We start from the raw sequence: 22,917 nt of genomic DNA, 5'->3' as shown, positions 1-22,917 counted from the left end.
ATCTCATCCGCCCACCTAAATTTCCGCCGCCCCCTGCTACGCTTCCCTGCCCTTGGAATCCAGTCCGTAACCCTTAATGACCATCGGTTATCTTCCCTCCTCATTACATATCCTGCCCACGCCCATTTCTTTTTCTTGATTTCAACTAAGATGTCATTAATTTCCGTTTGTTCCCTCACCCAATCTGTTCTTTTCTTATCCCTTAACGTTACGCCCATCATTCTTCTTTCCATAGCTCGTTGCATCGTCCTCAATTTGAGTAGAACCTTTTTCGTAAGCCTCCAGGTTTCTGCCCCAGAGGTGAGTACTGGTAAGACACAGCTATTATACACTTTTCTCTTGAGGGATAATGGCAACCTGCTGGTCATGATCTGAGAATGTCTGCCAAACGCACCCCAGCCCATTCTTATTCTTCTGATTATTTCCGTCTCATGATCCGGATCCGCTGTCACTACCTGCCCTAAGTGATTTATTCCCTTACCACTTCCAGTGCCTCGCTACCTATTGTAAATTGCTGTTCTCTTCCGAGACTGTTAAACATTACTTTAGTTTTCTGCAGATTAATTTTTAGACCCACTCTTCTGCTTTGCCTCTCCAGGTCAGTGAGCATGCATTGCAATTGGTCCCCTGAGTTACTAAGCAAGGCAATATCATCAGCGAATCGCAAGTTACTAAGGTATTCTCCATTAACTTCTATCCCCAATTCTTCCCAATCCAGGTTTCTGAATACCTCCTGTAAGCACGCTGTGAATAGCATTGGAGAGATCGTATCTCCCTGCCCGAAGCCTTTCTTTATTGTGATTTTGTTGCTTTCTTTATGGAGGACTATGGTGGCTGTGGAGCCGCTATAGATACCTTTCGGTATTTTTACATACAGCTCGTCTACATCCCGATTCCGTAATGCCTCCATGACTACTGAGGTTTCGACAGAATCAAACGCTTTCTCGTAATCAATGAAAGCTATATATAAGGGTTGGTTATATTCCGCACATTTCTCTATCACGTGATTGATAGTGTGAATATGGTCTATTGTTGAGTAGCCTTTACGGAATCTTGCCTGGTCCTTTGGTTGACAGAAGTCTAAGGTGTTCCTGATTCTATTTGCGATTGCCTTAGTAAATACTTTGTAGGCAACGGACAGTAAGCTGATCGGTCTATAATTTTTCAAGTCTTTGGCGTCCCCTTTCTTATGGATTAGGATTATGTTAGCGTTCTTCCAAGATTCCGGTACGCTCGAGGTCATAAGGCATTGCGTATACAGGGTGGCCAGTTTCTCTAGAACAATCTGCCCACCATCCTTCAACAAATCTGCTGTTACCTGATCCTCCCCAGCTGCCTTCCCCCTTTGCATATCTCTCAAGGCTTTCTTTACTTCTTCCGGTGTTACCTGTGGGATTTCGAATTCCTCTAGACTATTTTCTCTTCCATTATCGTCGTGGGTGCCACTGGTACTGTATAAATCTCTATAGAACTCCTCAGCTACTTGAACTATCTCAACCCTATTAGTAATGATATTGCCGGCTTTGTCTCTTAACGCATACATCTGATTATTGCCAATTCCTAGTTTCTTCTTCACTGCTTTTAGGCTTCCTCTGTTCCCGAGAGCATGTTCAATTCTATCTATAATATACTTCCTTATGTCAGCTGTCTTACGCTTGTTGATTAACTTCGGAAGTTCTGCCAGTTCTATTCTAGCTGTAGGGTTAGAGGCTTTCATAGACTGGCGTTTCTTGATCAGATCTTTCGTCTCCTGCGATAGTTTACTGGTATCCTGCCTAACGGAGTTACCACATACTTCCAATGCACACTCCTTAATGATGCCCACAAGATTGTCGTTCATTGCTTCAATACTAAGGTCCTCTTCCTGAGTTAAAGCCGAATACCTGTTCTGTTGCTTGATCTGGTATTCCTCTATTTTCCCTCTTACCGCTAACTCATTGATCGGCTTCTTATGTGCCAGTTTCTTCCGTTCCCTCCTCAGGTCAAGGCTAATTCGAGTTCTTACAATCCTATGGTCACTGCAGCGCACCTTGCTGAGCACGTCCGCATGTTGTATGATGCCAGGGTTACCGCAGAGTATGAAGTCTATTTTATTTCTAGTCTCGCCGTTCGGGCTCCTCCACGTCCACTTCTGGCTAACCCGCTTGCGGAAGAAGGTATTCATTATCCGCATATTATTGTGTTCCGCAAACTCTACTAATAACTCTCCCCTGCTATTCCTAGCGCCTATGCCATATTCCGCCACTGCTTTGTCTCCAGCCTGCTTCTTGCCTACCTTGGCATTAAAGTCGCCCATTAGTATAGGTTATTTTGTTTTCACTCTACCCATCGCCGATTCCACGTCTTCATAGAGGCTTTCGAGTTTCTGGTCATCATGACTGGATATAGGGGCGTAGACCTGTACAACCTTCATTTTGTACCTCTTATTAAGTTTCACAACAAGACCTACCACCTTCTCGTTAATGCTATAGAATTCCTGTATGTTACCAGCTATATTCTTATTAATCAGGAATCCGACTCCTACTTCTCGTCTCTCCGCTAAGCCTTGGTAGCACAGGATGTGACCGCTTTTTAGCACAGTATATGCTTCTTTTGGCCTCCTAACTTCACTGAGCCCTATTATATCCCATTTGCTGCCCTCTAATTTCTCCAAAAGCACTGCTAGACTCGCCTCACTAGATAACGTTCTAGTGTTAAACCTTGCCAGGCTCATATTGCAATGGCTGCCTGTCCGGCGCACAAACACACGGACAGAGAAAAAAGGACTATATTTTGCTGGACTCGCAACTAAATTTAAGTGGAAAAATTAGGTAATATTGATTAGTAGCTCTGGATATTGGCAAATGAAATAGACCGAGAGAATACCACCTTAGTCACAACTGATGGCCTATATCAGTTCAGGGTAATGCCTTTTGGCTTGTGCAATGCCCCGGTGACCTTAGAACAGATGATGAACATGCTCTTGCATGGCTTGAAATGATCCATCTGTTTGCACTACTTAGATGACGTCATCGTATTCTCTCCAACTTTTGCGATCCATCTTGAACAACTATTACCTGTTCTTTCTGTTTTTCACACCACCAAATAACCATGCTCGGACATTGCATCGTGTTTTAAGGCATTTGCCCCGATGCTGCTGAAGTTTGAGCAGTGTAGAATTTCCTCGTACCAACCTATGCCGAAGATAAGCTTTATTGGCCTTTGCCCCTACCGTATTTTCCAGTCTATAACTTGCACACACCTTTAAAATGGTAGTTTTCGAAGAAAAAAAAAAAGTATATAAGTTGTGCCGGTGAATAAGATGCACCTGTTCATTCGATAGGCTATTTTAAAAAAAATACAGTGACGTTTCACTTTGTGAACGAGGGCTATGTGCAAGTGTATTAGTGCCATTCCTAAAGAATTGCGATGGCAATGATATGGACACTACAGGCGCATTTCTGCCGTTGTGGTCACAGCAAGGGCGATAATATCGTCCCTGCACGCTGTATGCTGTCATGTGTATGCGGTAAGCTGTCATGTTGTCTCAGAAAAATATGTGCCAGACTGGATCATAGGGTTTCAACAAAAATAAAAGTAAATGGTCATAAGTGCACGGTCAAGCATAGGGAAAAACATGTCAAGTGCAGGTTGTCCGTTGTCTGTGCGCTGCTTCACCAGCAAGATATGATGATCAATCACCAACTACTATTTGTACATATCTTGTGGAAAAGTATACATAGGCCAAACGGGTTGGTGTGTAAACACAAGACTCTTGGAGCACAAAAAGTCACTGGGGGGAAACATTCATTCCTACATTAAAGGGCAGTGCTCATGACATGGGTGCTGGCCACATTACAATAATACTACAGTTGTATCGCACCATAAGGATCAGCTGACCAGGGAAATAATCGAAGCTTTTCACAGTCACAGGATGAGAGAGGGTTGTATCAGTAAGCCATCTGTACTTCTAAGCCATGGTGAGGTTGCCTTTTTTGGAAGAACACTAAAGGATGAAAAAAAAATTTTTATAAAAAATGTTTGTTAGGAGTGCAACAAATAGGATAGGATTGCACACCATGATAGACAGCTGCCTACGTTTGATGCCCGAGTATGTGCAGGCAAATGAATTTAAGAATGCCTTTTATCTTGCCTTGATTATCTTTGACGCCCAAAAGTGCGCAGGTACATAAATATTAAGTAAGTATTCTGAAATAAAATAGTTGCGAGTGCAGCGAGTGCCGTGTATTCTTGTGTGTCTTCGCCGTGTCCGTGTCAGTGCGCTGCTCCACCAGCAAGATATGATGATCAATCACCAACTAGCCCAACTTTACACATTATCGATTAAATCCTTGCTTTGCGTTCTGCAGTGGCATGAGCCTGGTTTTGTCTGGTGTGGCCGCGCAGAAAATAGCATAGCCTGAATGCGAATTTGAGTGACGATTGCGGTTGCCATTGGATATTTGTGACCAAGAAGTTTCATGAAAGCAGGCAGGTCATTTGTTAGCATGCTGCACTATCATCCCGGTAAGCGGGCGTAGTGCACGTAAGAAATGGATTGAGAATGTCACATGCACGGCGTTCGCCCGTTTATCGATGCAGATGTAGCAATAAGACTGAAATCGAGGGCTAAAATGCAAAACGAGACTGATGTGCTACGCACTAAGCAGACTGTACAACCTTGTTCATACAGCACAGCTTTCCTTCACGACTGCCCCCATGAAGTGAGTGCCAGTTCTAATCCTAGTTAGCTGGTCCGCATATACACAAATGCGTAACACTTTTGTAAAACATTTGTAATGCATTGTTTAGCACAAAACGGTTTTCATTTTTCTTGTGGCCAAGTTACAGTTATGCCGCCAAACACACCGACACTTTAAGGATACCGAGGCTGAAACGGATTGCTTAGGCCTGGATTGCAGAGCTAAGCACTAGCCAATGCACTTCTATGGGCTGTGTGGTTGCAACTGAACAAGCACATCCAGCTAAATTTGGCAACTTCATTTGAAATTAGTGTTTTGCCACAGGTTGGCGCAGCACGATAGTTTGGTGCAATATGGTGCAATTGGCACAGCACTTCATCCCTGAGGTTGCAGTAGGCACATAGGTAATATAGACAAATATTATGACAAATTCTCGAAAAGTAATAATTCATCCTGGGTGTTTTGCATCCATCCATCCATCCTGGGTGTTACTATGGGCCTATACTTCAAAAAGGTTTGACATGCTGTAACTTTGGTTCAAATCAGCCTAGCGCATTCATTCTTGTACCACTGCATGCTCCGATTACTCAAGATCATTTTTATATGTTGATATATATCATGCCATATATAGTTTAGTAAATAGCCCACCTCCAGGCAAGCGTTAGCATTTTGAAGCTTGACCTGTAGCCCAGTACTATGTCTGCCAAGGAGCAACGCTGGTGGGGAGTGAATGTGCACTTGCATGTGGCCCTTCTGAGGCATGGCATAAGTGGGGCCTGGAGTAAATTTTTACATGGTTCAAGCAAGTCATGCGTTGAAAACTAATTTAAATTAGTAAGGCCCAATGGATACTAGACCGATAAACAGTGTGAACAAAGTTTCATTCTTATGTGGGTAGGCATGGCCAAATGTGAGCAGACACTGTCAGCTTCTTCCAGAGGTGCATAATGTAGAGTAAAAGCTTAATTCAAATTCCGTGGGGATGCTATGAAAATTCATATTATACAAAATTCGAACTAATGAAAGCTAGAGAAAGAATGGTTCGGTTAAGGAGTGCATATATAGTCTGATGAAGCATGAGCACACATGCACTGGCAAGGACATCTATAGTTAAACGCACTGGCGCAGCCAACGTAACCGAACGCGGCCAACGCGGTCTGAAGTGGCCAACGTCGAGGTGGCTCTTTCTCTATCCATGCATTCGTCACGCTGACCCCTAATGCATGGCGCGGAGAAAAAATTGTGCCCACACTGATTCACTAAGGGTTGCAGACTGCAGTTCAAAGTGGCGGACGGGTTGGGAATTGTTCTGTGCATGCTATTATGGCATTTCAGCTACCGCAGCGCAAGCGACGTGCGCTGAAAACGATTGACTATAAACGCACCTTTGTGCCACCGACGCTCGCCGCAGGAAAAAGAACTGCATTCTAAAATGTACTCCTGAAAAGCACCACAACCTGCAGCGACAATGGTCTCCGTTGTACTCTCGTAGCTGTACCAGCTGCATGCTGCCGAGTTCCACTATACGTATAGGTGGCATCCAAACACATATTTCAGTGATGCTTTCCTTTGAGTAAGAACCGCGAATCTAAAAGGCTATGCTTTCTGGCACTGCCAGCATCGATAAATGTCACGGCAGCCACGTTTTAGACATTACCTGGTGCCACTTCTTGGCAGAAAACCTTGTAGAGAAAGAGAAAACCTCCAAAATGTAACATTTAAAGAAAAAGATGCAGTGCCACGTCTGCATTTCAAATATTGAAGGTGTTGAGAGAGGAAGAGAACCGACCTGCAACAGAGGTGTTGACCCTGCCTGGCCAGACGCAAACGCGTCTCTCTCCGGTCAGGCCTACACAAAGGGCCGCAGATGGAAAGAGCAAAGCGGTGCGGCCCACGCAGCGACACCAGAGTCGCCAACGTGCCCCCGCGCACTAGCACTCTCCCCATCTACAATGGCACAGAGTTCGAATTATCAGTGGCGGCGCGACTTTCAGTGTGAATTAGCAAGATGCGTTACATATTGCTGCCAAAAAACATGTACTTGCCAAGAATAAAAGAAAAATAAAGAACAGACGTTTCCGGCCCCGTACAAGTCCCATGATCACAATGAAGATATAAGCATGGGCGCGCGGCTATTTATGGATGAGGCGACGCAGCATGCGAGTGTATATCTCTGGAAGATTACCCCGCATCCTGTTTATCGTGCATCTAGTTGATGAAATGTAACATTATTTTAAAAGCAAATGGGCAGATAAGTGTTTCTCTTTTGTGATGATTGCCGCAGAGTCCCAGTCAATGATGTGTCCGGTTAGTTTGTGATGTTCCACTAGGGCGTTTGTGGTTGTGTGGCCCTTGGCGACATCATGTGTTGTTTATGATTCCGTTTATGATTTCCGCCTCTCGCCGATGTACGACATGTCACACTCCTTGCATGGTACCTTGTATATCACTCCCGTGTAGTCTGTGTTTTTCAAAAGGTCTGAACCAGCTGTTGGCCAAGTTTTCAGGAAGGCACGTTGGTGATTTGTGCACCGTAGCCCTTAAAAATTCGTGCAAGGGTTTCGCTTGTTACCACTGTGTAGGGTACTGCCATGCGCTTCACTGTTTCTTTCATGGCGAGGCTTCGCTGATTTACGCTTCTGCGTTCTGAGCAGTTGTAGAGAGTAACCATTGTTTAACAGGTCCCTTTTCACAACCTGTAGCTCTTGGCTACGTTTCGTGGGGCTGGAGCAGACGCAGAATGCCCGGGAAAAGTGTGCTGCTGTGACGGATTGCTTTTGCCCAATAGGGTGTGCCGAGTCGAAGCTCAGGTACTTTCCCGTGTGTATTGGCTTTCTGTACACATTAGTCCTCAAGCCGCTTGAAGTCCTCTCTAAAAGGACATCCAGGGAGGGAATTTGCCCACTGTTTTCCTCTTCAGCCGAGAACTGTATCCTCGGCTTTAAGGAATTTAGGTGCACGAGGAAATGTGTTACGTGTCGGCGAGCGATAATGCAGAAGCAGTCGTCCACTTATCTTAGAAAGAGCTTTGGTTGCGACCCACATGAAGATAAGGCGGCCCTTTCCAGATCCTCCAGAGCAATGTTGGCATAAACGATGGACACAGAGGTTCCCATCGCTGATCCGAACACTTGCTTGTAATACTTCTGTTAAAGACGAAGTACGTATTCGGACAAAGAAGAGTCAGCCTCGAGAAGTTTCCTGTAGCACTCAACCGCATAGTCAGTAGGCACGCATGCAAACATTGACTTTACGTCAAAGAAGATCATGACTTCGTCATCGTCAATGCAGGCGCTTCTTATTTTCTCAATGAAACGAGCAGAGTCTTTGACGAAAGTGGGCGTAAGTCCTGCAAGAGGCCTAAGAGTACGGTGCAGGTAGCCAGACAGTTCATACAGTGGCAAGCATGTGTAGCCCACAATTGGTCATACCGGAACGTCGGGCTTATGAATTTTTAGCAGTCCGCAGTGAGCGGGAGCCTATCCATTGTGGCAGAGCAACCTGTAGAAGAGATTCTTTCTTTCGGGGGGGGGGGGACAAACTTGAAAACTTCAGTAAGCAGCTTCTGGAGCTCCGATTCCACCTTCTCTGTTGGATCCCTAGCCAGTTCGGCATAGGTCGACGTGTCCTGTTGTTGAAGTAGTCCACATGGTCCAAAACCACAGTGGCATTTCCCTTGTCTGCGGGGAGGATGACTATGTCCTTGTTTTTTTTAACGGTTTCGATGCGCTTCTTTCTGCTGCCGGCAGCTTCGTAGGATTTGTCCTCGCAACTTTCGAGACGATCCCAATTGCACGCTAACGAGCTTCTTCCAGAAGAATCATTAGAATCATTTTACATTCAATCAACTAGATGCACGATAAACAGGCAGTGGGGTAATCCTCCTGAGATATACACCTGCATGCTGCGCCACCTCACTTGTAAATAGCCGTGCGCCCATGCTTATATCTTCATTGTGATCACGGGACTCGTACAGGGCCCGAAATGTCTGTTCTTTATTTTTCTTTTACTCTTGGCGAGTGCACATTTTTTGGCACCAATATGTTTCCTCGCCAGACGAGTTTTCGTCGAACACTTGACGATGAGTTACATATTTTCTTAAATATATTGTTGAAAGGACCGCGGCAGCTACTTCAAATTATACAAAATTTCAAATTAACGAGCTTTTACTGTATATCAAAATTCCAAACGCATATTTTCGTTTACTTCAGCCTGTTTATTAAACTGTGTCAATTAATATACACATCAACTGTAGGAAGAAGCATACTGATTCAAACAGCCTTCTTGAATGGTGCCCTCCACGGGAATCTGCTAAATGACAAAATGTAAACGCTGCCGGCAGCTTCAAAATGGGTGAAAGCCTGTCTGTCTGAAAGGAGGGTCTCTGCAGAAAAAAGCAAGTTGTGAGCTCCACTTGTGAACTCCATATGCTGTGCAGACACTGCAAGATTCGGCTGAGGTGCTCCCAGCAGCGTATACTATCTGCCGAATGTGTTTTTTCACCAAGCCCGAGGGTTGGTTCAGGACCCCTTAACAGGTTTGGACATTTTAGGCAAACAAGCGCAGCATATAAATGACAGGCTGACGATCATGTCTGCAAAGTACTACAATGCTGAGTGCCGCGAGACCAACTGAAATTTCAAAATAGCTGCGCACCTTCCCTTTCAAGGAAGCCCGCTCACGGTCAGTAAATCATGACCATATGCACAAATGCCTCTTCACAGTGCATGTTTCGTCACTCACCATGACGAAAGATACGATGTGATAGGCGTAACACTGCAAAAAAGGAAGAGAAGGAAAAAAATGGAGGTGGGGCTTGGCAACACGGTGCGTCCTTGGGAGAGGACCAGAAAAGATCACTGTTTGTTAATACTACTCAGGGTAGAGAGTGCCATGGTTAGCAGTGACACATGCCTCCTGAAGGCCTGGTAACAGCAAAGTTATTTCTTCTACCTCCTCTAATAATCAACCGACTTGAAAAATTATTTCAGTAAACACTCCTTAGGTGCCATTTTACAGCTTCTACTATATGACCAAAATTTGCAATGGGGCCTGGTGTGGAGCCCATTAAAGTACATAAATTGTTTCCTGTATGCACTGAACGAGGGCCATACTAGTGCATTTATCACCCAGTTTTTTATTATGAAAATCCTCAATCACCTTGCAAGTATCGTTATGTTTGTCTTTTTGACAACTAAGTCATAGTGCTTTGAAACACTGCTTCACAACAGAGTTTTACACAATGTTAGGCCAGATTACACTTTTTTTTTCACACTCCGCGCATGCACTTTTAACCTTTCATTGATGCAGTATCAACTTTGGCCAATCTAAGCATTGGCACATGTCACAGGAAGTAAATTAACCACCTTGACATCACAAGAAATAAACAGACTTACAGGGCCCTTTTGCCCTCACCACTGCTTCAAGATTGTCTCTCTTGAATGAACCTTTTCCCAATTCTGCTATGCGCATGCACATACCCTAACTCCAGCTGCTTTCCAAGCTGCACCACCATTACTGCAGGGCAGGTGCGCAAAGTTAGTGCACAACCACTTCCATGATCCGTGGCCTGGATTGATTTTTTTGTCATGTTTATGGGCAACAAAACTGGGGGAAAAAAAAAAAAACATTTCAGCAGTTCACGGGAAATGCTGCAAGCAGTTTTGTTGACGAAAGTCACTCTGTAAACTAACACTCGAGCTATAGGCTCAGCATCAGCGATGCTACCACTGCATGGAGGTGTGAAGCAGCGGGTGCGCGTATGTTTGCCTGTCAAATTTAGTTGAAGTGGCAGCCACTATGGGGTCGCTTACTGGAAAAAGGTCCATTAGGCTGCACATTTTTGTTCTAGCTTACAAGGGGCTGAGAATGACAGAGGAACTACTTCAACCCTTTATCCTACCTATTTGCTCTGTCTATGTGTTTGTGCACTGGCTTTTCTAATCTTACAACCTTCTCCTAGCTTGCACTAGTAAGTGATCAGATAGTGTGACCTGCTGTGATTTTGCGAGGATGGGCAAGCCTATGCATTATTTCAAAATTGATATTTTGGAAGAAACTGCAGGAGGGTAATGGTTCTGGATATTAGGACACCTGCGATACTTCTGTTTAGGACACTGTTTTTATACCTAATCCCACTGTACCATGGTCCACCACACGCAAATATCAATTATGCTGCGGGAATGTTTATCTGGTTAGGCATCCTTTGAGTTATAATAATGTGCTATAATAACATTTTAAAATTCCTACAGAATGAAACAGAACAGTTTATGAAAGCAACACAATTTCATCACCACCATGGCTGAGCATATCCCATGGGCCATGCGCACTCACTGTGCAATCACATCCCTGCCTTTGATGACTGGCTTGATGGAGCGCTGCTGAATGGCAGATGGCTTCTCAAAACCTGCAACACAGAATGCAGACCAGTGAGCTTAGTGCCCAGTCACAGTTTACCAATACAGTCTGTCATTGGAAAGTATGGCAAATGGCAATTATGAAGCAGTACAGTTCACGCATTTGAAAAGCAAAAACAAAGTAATAATAAAAAGTGAAACAGATTCTCTAAACCTATACACAGTACTTAACCTGATATTTACGTATGTATACCAACATTGTAAAACCAGTAGTGCAACAATTTGGTAGGGTCAACAAATTTTGTATTTGAAACTGTTACTTAAACACTGAACTACTCATTACTGATAACTAAAAATCTAGTGTTCAATTCTGATTCATCCTGTGCGCGTAAACTTGGTATTTCTTTACCAGCCTACTGATGTATGCTTTTGTACTTTCCTTCTGAGCTGGCACAGAACATTTTGTCAAACCTCCCTGTAACATCCTAAACCAGCAACAGCAAATGTAAAAGGAATTGCTGGCAAAAAGAAGAAAAAGACTGGAAGAAATATCATTTCACACACATCGCATAGCAACTACTCTATTAAGCCAAGCATAACAAAACTGCTGTCTAGCAGCCCCTGTGATGCCCAATGCTTGATATATGCTACGCCGAGTTTGATATTTCATAACGCTGTTTTAAGCATGGCAAACTTGACACATAGCCCACAGTAAGATTTTTGATAGACTGGAGCCAGATTTCAGGTATTAGTTCAGCAAACCAGTTACTACACTTATGAAGCTTTAACTAAAATAACAGCTCATTTTTCTTCGGTACTCTAAGTAGATTATCAAGGGACAATTTTGAGGATGTTTGGATCTGACCTGGCTATCTAGTGAGCAAACATTCACATACACATAAATACAATAAGAATTTTCAATAAAAGGAAGTCCTTAAGGACTTATTAATCGCTTATTTACTGCACTCAACACTTTTAAAATAATGAGAAAGAGTAATGCAGCAGATTATTTCATTTAATACAGATTTAAGCGTAACACTCCGGCGAAGTTGGCTGACCGATTCAAAGGAGGTGAATCGAGCATTGACGATTTGCAACTATGGCTTGAGTCTCGCACGTTGAACAAATAATTCAACGCAATTTCAAACGTCAGAAACTACACGAGTCAAATCGGTTTAACGGAACGTAATTTTTTTGAAGTCGCATTATAGAAAGAAGACATGTTTAAAATTTTCTGAAACATACTTGGAGTTCAGGAGAAGCGAAAATCACCACCGAAACGCGATCAACATTGGCGCAAAGGACAGCGTATCACTATTCCCTCACGCACAAGTTTAGCTAGACTGAGCGGGTTGGTCTATCTTAAGCGTTATTATAAACATGAGAGGTTCGAATAACGGTGATCAACAATGCCGCACAGAAGCTTACACTAGCAAATAGAAGTTAGAACATCGCGTGAAAACCAGCTTCCTCCGTTTCGCACCAATGCAGACGGCGGTTTCACAAGCGAGAGAAGACGACACCGCCGGAACAATAACGAGAACTTATTCAGACTATTTCGACGTAATCAGATTAATATGCAAACTCAGCAAGTACACAAGCAAACTTTCCAGTTTGTTCACAAGCGCCAAGTTTTCAAGAAGACGCAATTAGGCCCAACAGCCAAACAGTCCAGGGCACCCGGTGTGTGTACGCGTACTCACCATAAGCATAAATGCCGCGCAGAAGGTCCTCTCTGAGGCCGACAGCGTCGAAGGTCGGTATCACTTCGACATCTTCACTAGTTTCAAACTCAACATTCGATAAATCTTCTGCCTGCACAACACGGCGACGGGCTGCCATTTCGATCGTGCGTGTATCCCAAGGAGTCTCGTTTTGGCATGGCTAGGCATGTCCTAAATCCTTAAAGACCAGCTGAAGACAGGCGCGAAGCCAGCGAAGCTTGATATAGATTCATTTCACAAATACTGTTCTACCTTTTTAATAAAATATGTAATCTAAAGCAAAATTTATACTATTGTTTTAAATCTGCGATAACAACAAAATAATTTGCCACTATAGTGACGTCACCGATGACGTAACAAGACGTAACGCCAGGTTTGTTGTCGAGCCAGCTACAGCTGTAAGGTTGGAGTGCCCGCATTAGCAACAGCAATTCTGGCAGGTTTGGTTACTACCTAGCTGTTGGTGCTCTAACAGCGCCTCGGTTCTAACCAGTACGTGTCCTTTTAGCCATACCTCCCAATATTTTCGTGCCTCAAGGCTAATTTTATGTTGCTGTCTAGAGTTCACGACGTGCTGCAAGTTCGAGCTTACCCAGCCAAGTGTGTGTTTACATGGCGTTGAGACGTCGCTTTTCGAAACAAGCGATCTGTGCACTATCGACAGCAGTCACTCATAATGAGTCAGCATTTTCGTAGCGATGGCAGGATTGGTATGTTCGTGCTAGAGGTAGAGTGCACGGCATAAAACGTAGCTCCTCTTCTCGTCTTTCAGGTCAACATGGGTCGCATCTTCCTCGATCACATTGGAGGTTCTCGACTGTTCTCCTGCGCGAGCTGCGACACCATTCTGACAAATCGCAGTGAGCTCATCAGTACAAGATTCACTGGCGCCACGGGAAGGGCGTTCCTCTTCAACAAAGTGGTCAACCTCAATTATAGGTAATGAACCCACCTGCGCTCTTTGTTTTGTTTTTTGTCTGGTTGGCGGTCTAGAGTGCTTGCGATCCCTTACTTGTGCTGACACCTTGCGACGCTCGCGTTCACCTGACTGTGGTAGCTTGCACACGCTGCTGTAGCACGTGCGCATACGTTGTACTTTTTAAATTTGATGTCCACCGCCCTGTTTTATAGATAGCTACATGTATTTAGAGGCTGCCCAATTGTATCAAAGTGTTGACGGGTGTATACTTTGCACTCCAATAAGAGGAGATGTAATGCTCTGGCAGATGTACGTTATCACCATTCTTCACCACCCAGTTCCTATTTTTATGTTTCCCTGTGGCGGTACTTAAATTGCAGTGCTTCTGAGACATCTCTGCTTGCCTCGTCTACATAAACCTGAAGGGAATTACTTTACTTAAATATGTTCCATTGTTTCCCTGGCTTGCACAGCAACAGAGTTGATCTGTGGCTGTATTCTTGTTCGGCCACTTTCAAGGGTGCTTTTTTTTTTCTGCATGACTGTGTCCATTGTGAAGGCCTGCTGAATTGGAGCACAATAAATGTGACGTTGTTTGGGATATTACCGGCCTTAGTGAGATTAGAATTGGTGAGGCTTATACAATGCTGAATAATTAATGGACATGTCTTCGGCTGTAGAGGTCTCCTAGATAGGAACCAATATGAGGTAGGATTCCCAATCCATAAGGACATAGCGGGCAACATTGACGAATTCTACAGCATTAATGAGAGGGTATGTGTAGTCGTAATCAAGCTTAATAAGAGGTAAAGATTAAAGGTAGTACAAGGTAGTACAAGGTAGTGGATGTTGGAGCCTACGCTCCAACATCCAGTCATGACAATGAGGAAGCAGATCAGTTTTATGAGGATGTTGAATTAGTGGTGAGAAAAGTGCAAACTCAGTATACACTAGTAATGGGGTAACTTCAATGCAAAAGTGGGAAAAAAGAAGGCGGGTGAACAGACAATTGGCAACTGCGGTGTTGATTCAAGAAATGCTAGAGGCGAGATGCTGGTAGAATTTTGCAGAAATGGATAAGCTGAGAATAATGAACACCTTTTTCAGGAAGCGTAGCAACAGAAAGCGGACCTGGAAAAGCCCTAATGGTGAAACAAGAAATGAAATTGATTTCATACTTTCTGCCGATCCTAGCATAGTGTAGGATCTAGAAGTGATAGGTAGGGTAAAGTGCAGTGATCATAGGTTAGTGAGGGCTAGGATTCACTAATCAACTTAATTCATTAATCAGAAGATACAGGTCAACTTAGAGGCACTAAGGGTAAAAGCAGACAAATTTAGGCTGTTACTTGCAAAACAAATATGCAGCCTTAGAAGAAAGAGATGATGATGACATAGAGGTAATGAATGAAACCATAACGAGGCAGGCTTCCGAGGCAGCAATTGAAGTGGGAGGCAAGGCACCAAGGCAACCAGTAGGCAAGCTCTCCCAAGTAACAAAGGAACCAATAAAGAAACAACAAAAAATGAAAGAAGATAGAATTTGCGGAACTGTCAAAACTAATCAACAAAGCGAAAACAAGTGATATTAGAATTTATAATGTGAGAAAGACTGAAGAAGCTGTAAAAGATGGGTGCAGCCTGAAATCAATGAGAAGGAGACTTGGCATAGGACAAACCAAGATGTATGCACTGAAAAATAAGCAGGGTAATATCATCAGCAATCTCAAAGGTATAATAACAGCAGTGGAAGAATTCTATACCGACCTGTACAGTACCCAAAGAACTCGGGAGTACTCTATTCGAAACAATAATGAACAGTATGCAGAAACTCCTCCTGTAACTAGAGATGAGGTAAGAAGGGCCTTGCAGGGCATGAAAGGGGGAAAAGGGGCAGGAGAGGATGGAATGACAGTCGATTTAATCAAAGATGAAGGAGACATAATGATAGGAAAACTGGTGGCTGTCTATACGAATGTCTCAGAAAACTGGAAGAATGCAAACATTATACTAATCCACAAAAAAGGGAGACGTTAAAGAACTGAAAAATCATTGGCTCATTGGCTTACTCCCAGTATTATATAAAATATTTACCAAGATAATTTCCAATAGAATAAGCGCAACAGTGGACTTTAGTCAACCAAGGGAACAGGCTGGCTTCAGGAAGGGATACTCTACCATGGATCACATCCATGTCATTAATCAGGTTATTGAGAAATCCACAGAGTACAATAAGCCTTTCTATATGGCTTTCATAGATTACGAAAAGACATTTGATTCAGTAGAGATACAAGCAGCCAAGAGGCATTACGTAATCAAAGAGTACAGACGGCTTACGCAAATACCCTGAAAAATATCTACAGAGATTCCACAGCCACCTTAATTTTACACAAGTAGGAAGATACTTATAAAGACAGGGGTCAGACAAGGAGACACAATCTCTCCAGTGCTGTTCACTGCATGCTTGGAAGTATTCAAGCTATTAAACTAGGAAGGTTTACGAGTAAAGATTGACGGCGAATACCTCGGCAACCTTCGCTTGTTCTATTCAGCGACACTGTAGATGAGTTACAACAAACGATTGAGGACCTTAACAGGGAGAGTGTAAGAGTGGGGTTGAAGATTAATATGCAGAAGACAAAGATAATCATGAATAACTGGAGAAGGGAACAAGAGTTCAGGATCGCAAGTCAGCCTCTAGAGTCTGTGCAGAAGTACGTTTACCTAGGTCAACTAATCACAGGGAACCCTTACCATGAGAAGGAAATTCACAGAATTAAAATGGGTCGAATCGCATACGGCAGACATTGTGAGCTCCTGACTGGAAGCTTACCGTTATCACTGAAAAGGACTGTCAGTCATTGAAAAGGAAGGTATACGATCTTGATAACAAGTTAAGGACCGCGCAAAAAGCGATGGAACGAAGAATGCTAGGCATAACTTCAAGACACAGAAAGAGAGCGGTTTGGATCAGAGGGGAAACGGGTGTAAACTATATTCTAATTGACATTAAGAGAAAACAATGGCACTGGTAAGGTCATGTAATGCGCAGATTAGATAACCGTTGGACTGTTAGGGTGACACAATGGGTACCAAGAGAAGGGGGAAGCGCAGCAGAGGACGGCAGAAGACTAGGTGGTGCAACGAAATTAGGAAATTTGCGGGCAATAGCTGGAATCGGTTGGCGCAGCACAGGGGTAGTTGGGGATCACAGGTAGAGGCCTTTGTCCTGCAGTGGACATAAAATAGGCTGATGATGATGAAATGTGATCAACCCAGAATGCAGCCACGGCCTACACCTTGCCATTACACCCCACTTCCAACCCACTGTCACGCAGCGAGGTGCAAGACCGAGTGATGCTGACTGGCCGTCACATGGTACGCGATGTATCCTGCAAGAACTGCGACACCAAGCTCGGCTGGGTGTACGAGTTTGCCACTGAGGAGGGCCAACGGTACAAGGAAGGACGAGTCATCCTCGAGAGGGCTCTTGTCACTGAGAGCGATGGCATCGAGGAGCACATGGGCAACTGACCCGCTTCTGTGCTGCCCTGCTTGCCATGGCGGCGCAACTGTGGCAAGCCTTGGCTGGAAATGACTGCCGACTGCCTGCCATTCACACCCAATTTTAAAAATTGGCACTGTGGCACTAAAAACGAAGTTCGTGTGCTGCAGTAGACTTTGTTCCGAGCCCAAGTGCAGATACTACCATTAACCGCTGCTTCTTTACTTATTAGGATTAGGAACGGACTCTACCATGTGGTTCTGTATGCAGCAAGAAATGCATGTATTTTGGTCTAAAATCGGCAGACGAGGTAACATCTTGGGCCAGCTTCATTCGGGGAATTGTTCTGGCATTTCACACCAGCGTTTGGGAAGGGGAAAAAAAAAAAGTGTGTAGTGCCAATTGCTGCCTCAGTATTGTGAGCCACATCAGTGTTGAAAAGGGATCACTTACCACGCATGCTGTTCTGTACATACAACTCTTCCACATAGAGTTTTTGTTGGGGATGCAACCTTTCCGACACTACACCTTGGAATAGAGCATTTCCACATTCATATCTTTTGAAAGCTTAATTTTTTGGCTGACAACTGACAAATCTATTGGTGCACTGATTGAAGTGCTATTTTAACATTACTGGACAAAATAAAAACGAATGTTTAGGCTTTCCGACGAAGAAAGAAAAAGAAAAACTGTGTAAGGTCCACTACAAAGTTTAACATTTTCTAACAATGCTGGCAATACAATTTGCTCACAAATGCAAAAATCTGGAATTTTGCGACTTACTTTATCCCAATCAAAAGCTCATTTCTTCGGCTGGCTAACGTAAAGAAAACTGTTGGTACACTGACCAAAGGGCCAGCAGGATGAAATGCTAACAAACAACCACTTTCCGAGAAAGTTAACTTCCATAAAGTCCATTGAATAACTCGCAGTATCGCCTCTACATCGGTGTGGGACAGTCAGAATATGCAGTTGACTTCAGTTGATAGAACCCACCTTTTTTTTAATTTGGTCATCTTTGTGTGCACACCTAGAAGTCGCCCTGAACATCAGATTATACAAATCAATTTTGCTTGTCCCTTTAGAATAGCAAGCTGTGGGGCTAGTTGTTTCGCCATACCTTGCAAAGGGGAGCACAGAAGTGTTAAGGAGACCAAACGTCTTTCATGTCTTGGTCTCCTTTTTCGACAACACTTCTGCACTCCCCTATGCAAGATATCTGCTTCTCCTGTCAGTTGAAGGAGCAGAAGTCTGTGTACATACATAAATACAGTCAAGAACTCACTGACACCTTTGTTACTATGAGTATTTTAATGGCACACACTTTTACTAGCAGGAAAAGCCTGCATAAAACAGACACATGGCAGTGTAACAGGTGCATGCAAAGTAAGCTTTAAGCTGCCATCAGATTTGTTCCAGAGTAAAAGGCAAATGTTGCAAAGCAATACACACCACACGGTAATGTTCACCATGGGTTGGACTTGTGCTGCCAGAGTGGTTTGCTGACCAACCAGACAATGCCAGGTTAGGGTTCGTATTCACAAAGCTTCACTTCAAGTGCTGCCCATAATCGGCTATCGTGTGTTCCAATGTTGGAATACACAAATACTCGTGTACTGTGCTTTGGTTGCACGTTAAAGAACTCGGAGGTGGTCAAAAATAATCTGGAACCCCCCAGCTTCGGCATCTCTCACAGGCTGTCATTTCTTAGGAAGTTAAACCTCACAGTCTCAATTTCCTGGCCATTACCATGGCAATCGTCTAGTCATCATGTGAATCACTGTCATGAGTGGCTCCACCTTAAGGGAAATGCACTTACACTGGAGGAGTTTTATGAACACGGACCCTGTCCTCTCTTAACTTGCAAGAATAGTAAATGTCACGTAAACAAGGAAACCAGGTATGAACAGGCTCTTCCAGATAAACCATTTGCTAGTCCATATTCTTGATTCGCCAAGAGTTGGCCATTTTTTCACATAAAGTAGAACCCCGTTGATACATTTCTTTCAAGGGACCGCACGAAAACAACAACAACAACAAAAAAAAACTAACAGAAAGGCCCCTAATTGCCACAGCAATGCCGGAGACAGCTCTGAATGGCTGCCAGTAGTTATTCGACATATTGGTGCTCGTACAGTGGCTGAAGATGGCGCATGCATGCGTACATAACAAATGAACACATTATGTTTCATGACTGGCTTCTTTTCCCTCTTAATATGCTTTTCCACATAACATCACTATATTGCGGCAAGCTGGCTTTATGGAACCAGCTGTATCCACAACTGTGCAGAGATGCACTTATCAGGATTGACGATCACGTACTTCTGGCATTTCGGGGCGGGAGCATGAGCAGGGCTTCAGATGTTTAACCGTGAGTATACTATTTTAGACGTTGTAGCAATGTGCGAGAGCAAACTTGGCTTTGCAGTGCTAAATTTATGTGACCACGACATTCAAATGCAACATAAGATGCAGGAGTGTTACATAATGGCGATGTATCAAATGGAAACATAACACACAGGAGCCAGTGGGCTTTAGGTTGGGACCGCAAAAATGCGGTGTAGCAGCTGCGAAAATGCAACAGTGAGGAACATTTCAACAGGGTTCTACTGAAACAGTTGGGTGCATTGCTTTGATGAGGAATATATACACTAGATATCATACAGGGTGACGCAGAACCAAGAACCGAGCAAAATGAACCATGTGCACGCCCACATTTCACCAGAAGAGTAGAAAGTCTGTGCCGAGAAAATCTACATTATTTGGCTGGCATCACAGCAGACTGTGCATATTTTCAAGTAGAATAGGCGAATTTTGCATCGGACCATATTAATACACTGCGGAATTCTAGTGATGTGCGAAATAAGACCAACCGAGTCTGCAGCTTAACCTGAAGAGCAATTTATACCTGTTTTCCTTTATTTATGCAACAATGCTTATGGTAATCAGATTGATTTTTCTCACTTGGAATTTGACTACTAGTATACTTTCATATTGTGCAATTGTCTGCAACCACATAATTTAATGTTCTCATGATAAAGCATGATATCAAGCTCTCTTAAAAGCTATGGTAATGTGGCTCAGGCACATTTCAAAATTGTTGCGCAGGTGAAACAGACTTTCCACATCCCATGTTCTGTAACATGTCCCAAGTTACTGCACATTATGGGCCTTTTAATGTGGCACTACCCCCTCTCCTGAAGTGAAAGCACGCTTGTCAAGCCACTAAGGCTGCCAACACTCGCTTGTCTGTGCTTAAACCTCACATAATAAATATGGCAAATAAAATTTAAGCACTACGAAAGGCCTACATGTTACACACCACTGCACTTTGGCAAGGCACTCATTCTGCCAAGCTACTGTTTGCAAGTGGGAAGTCACCGGAACAAAGGAGGAGCAGGAAAATTTGGCGGCTGGAAGGATACAACAGCTTTGATTCAGTTCCGAAATCTCTGCATGCCCAGAAAGTGTTTGTTCACAAATGTCATTAGATTATCTGAGCATCGCTTGAGTCTCCTCGCGTTTCAGATGCCTTTGCACTGCAGAGAACTGTGTTGACTTCGCATTTTGACAAGTGCATGACTTGCAGTCACCTTGGCTTTGAAATGACAAAGAAGCCGAGTGGACACACAATTGCAGTCCACTCAGTGGGCTCTGCAGCATTTTTCCGGCCACTGCTGGCGCGAGTGTCGTGTACACACACGCTGGCATTCCTGCTCAGCGGCTGCGTGAAAATCATTAGGTTACACTTATTTGAGCAGAGCAGAATGCGAACGCTTAGATAAAACTCCCTATTTAGTCCACTATAAGCCAGAAATGTCCACACTGCCCCTCAAAAAGCAGTCTACACTACTGTGTCTCTTCTTGGCGATTCCCATGTTGAGAAGTTACTTGAGAAACGCACCTTCGGCTATATGCTTAGGCATTACAGCTCACAAATCAGGGGGGGGGGGGGGGGGGATTACACGAGTGCAATGACCACTTCCATCAAGGAGTGGGGCAGCCTTCCATTTGCCTAAGTCTAGCATTAGAAGAAATGCCCCTCTTTCGCCACCTTAGCCACAGTAGTGTCGTATTGCTGCTGTGAAATGAAAGGACAATACAAAGAAACAGAGCAAAATAAGTTGTTGTATCGTACCAGCCCAGGTGCTCCACTACCTTTCATAATTATTCTTCAACACACACACACAAAGTGCACAGAACAACAAGGCAACAACTTCACTGTCTGACGCTGCAGCATGTACACTTTTCTTTAGAGTGATCAGCGCACTCTACATTTCCATTTTTATGAGAGCAGAGTGCAGAGGCATGTTTCAACTCCTTCCATACATCAGGAACTTGCATGTATTCCAACACGCTTTCAAATGTTGCAGAAACAGCTTTATGAAAGAATCGCACAAGTAGGCACAGGAATCCCTTTACATAGTGGCCACTGACAAATCCGCGCGTGCATCAAACAGCCGTGTAACAAGTGTCTGTCTATTGAGATGCTCTGTAAAAAGTTCGTATAAAAAAATAGCTCCTTTCTGTACACTGCCAGTAAAAGACTGAGATCGATGTTCAATGTTCTGCAAAAAAAAAAAAGTCCCTTCCTCTTTTTCACATGTGCCCTTTGTTTGTTTTGTTATTTTTCATTTTCTTTCAGCGTAAAAGGTTTGCAAAAAGTGTTCCAGAACTGTTTCACCAAGTCTTGCAGAAAAGCACCACGAGCTTGCGAATACACACTGTGTGGGCTAGCACGCGGCAAGCATGAACAAGCGAGCTGCGCCATTGGTCTCAATGCATCACAAATTGTATGCATGGAAAAGAAAAGCGCACTGAAAATGATATCTAGAAACTCGCTGAGGTATTATGAGCATTTTAATACAAATATGCCGGCTAGGGTATTTAGTCTTCACTTCTGTGCTGTTCTAATTTCTTATAAGGGACCCTGAAGTGGTTTCGACAATTTTGTACAAACGCACCGAGTTGTTAGTGTAGGTTCTTCTGATCATTAATTGACACATTAAGTGCTCCGCATAAGGCATGCCATTTATTATAAGGTTTTAAAAATGTACGTCTGTGCCGATCACAGCACACCACTCGTCTGAATTTTTAGCCACACCAGCAAGGTGACCATACGACGCTAGTAGGGCAAGCTATCCAATTGGCTGCCCAGGGCACCTCATCAATAATTTTTCAAACTTTATGGTGAACAAATGTTGTTCGTAATAGTTGGAATGCTGGTTAATTTGTCTCTATAAAAAGAAAGTAACACAAAGAGAATGCACAAGAACAATTTCTCAGTACCCTTAAGCACTTACGGCACACAGCAAACGTCGTCTGCTTGTGTTAAAACGTGCTCTGTGTTGACAAAAGCTCCACAGTCAGTGTTGATCTCGGTCTTTCTTTTCGTGAGAACTATGGTTTGCCCTTGTTACGTTGTGGGCTACAAACGTAGCGACTGTCAAGCTGCAACATCGTGTCCCTCTGCAAAGCAGCAGACAAGCGGAGTGGCAGCAGCGCATCAGACTGTTGCTATCTAATTGGCGCCAGGATTTGCTTATTTGTGGCCGTCACTTTATGCCGGAGGATTACTACCACAATAGTGTTCCGCGTGTTCGGTATTCAGGTAAACGCAAGCGCAAGCTGGCACATAGCTCAACACAGTAGCAGTAATGAAGTGTATTCTACTTCACTGCAGGTGTAAATTTTTGGCAGAAGCGTAATCATAAACGCATTGTTTTTCTAA

The 22,917-nt window shown here is 43.7% G+C and overlaps 2 protein-coding genes across 3 annotated transcripts in view; one reads left to right on the top strand and one right to left on the bottom strand.

Annotated features, from left to right (window-relative positions):
- Positions 1-12,941, bottom strand: part of LOC139047659 (eukaryotic initiation factor 4A-III) — a 46,666-nt gene extending 33,725 nt beyond the window's left edge. The window contains exons 1-2 of the mRNA XM_070521532.1: positions 12,742-12,941; positions 11,016-11,088 (exon numbers count right to left, since the gene is read on the bottom strand). Of these exons, the coding sequence (XP_070377633.1) occupies positions 11,016-11,088; positions 12,742-12,880 (212 nt within the window). The 5' untranslated portion in view covers positions 12,881-12,941. The remainder of the gene's footprint in view (positions 1-11,015; positions 11,089-12,741) is intronic.
- Positions 12,942-13,097: 156 nt separating this feature from the next.
- On the top strand, positions 13,098-21,378 carry Ype (yippee zinc finger protein). 2 transcript variants are annotated; one of them, XM_070521542.1, is made up of 3 exons: positions 13,098-13,254; positions 13,535-13,701; positions 17,020-21,378. In XM_070521542.1, the coding sequence occupies exons 2-3, from the start codon at positions 13,541-13,543 to the stop codon at positions 17,213-17,215; spliced, it is 357 nt and encodes a 118-aa protein (XP_070377643.1). In that variant the 5' UTR covers positions 13,098-13,254; positions 13,535-13,540; the 3' UTR covers positions 17,216-21,378. The 2 variants fall into 2 exon arrangements, with proteins under 2 accessions (XP_070377643.1, XP_070377642.1); XM_070521541.1 differs by lacking the exon at positions 13,098-13,254 and adding an exon at positions 13,293-13,472.
- Positions 21,379-22,917: the final 1,539 nt, after the last annotated feature.

The sequence above is a fragment of the Dermacentor albipictus genome, chromosome 7 (genome assembly GCF_038994185.2).
Source record: "Dermacentor albipictus isolate Rhodes 1998 colony chromosome 7, USDA_Dalb.pri_finalv2, whole genome shotgun sequence".
Classification (NCBI taxonomy): domain Eukaryota; kingdom Metazoa; phylum Arthropoda; class Arachnida; order Ixodida; family Ixodidae; genus Dermacentor; species Dermacentor albipictus.
This window is presented reverse-complemented; position numbering and strand designations above follow the sequence as displayed.

Bases quoted from the DNA above. Each gene is read 5' to 3' on its own strand.
- Ype (XM_070521541.1), top strand. The intron at 13,702-17,019 runs GTAATGAACCCA...ACTGTCACGCAG, and splicing joins GTGGTCAACCTCAATTATAG to CGAGGTGCAAGACCGAGTGA.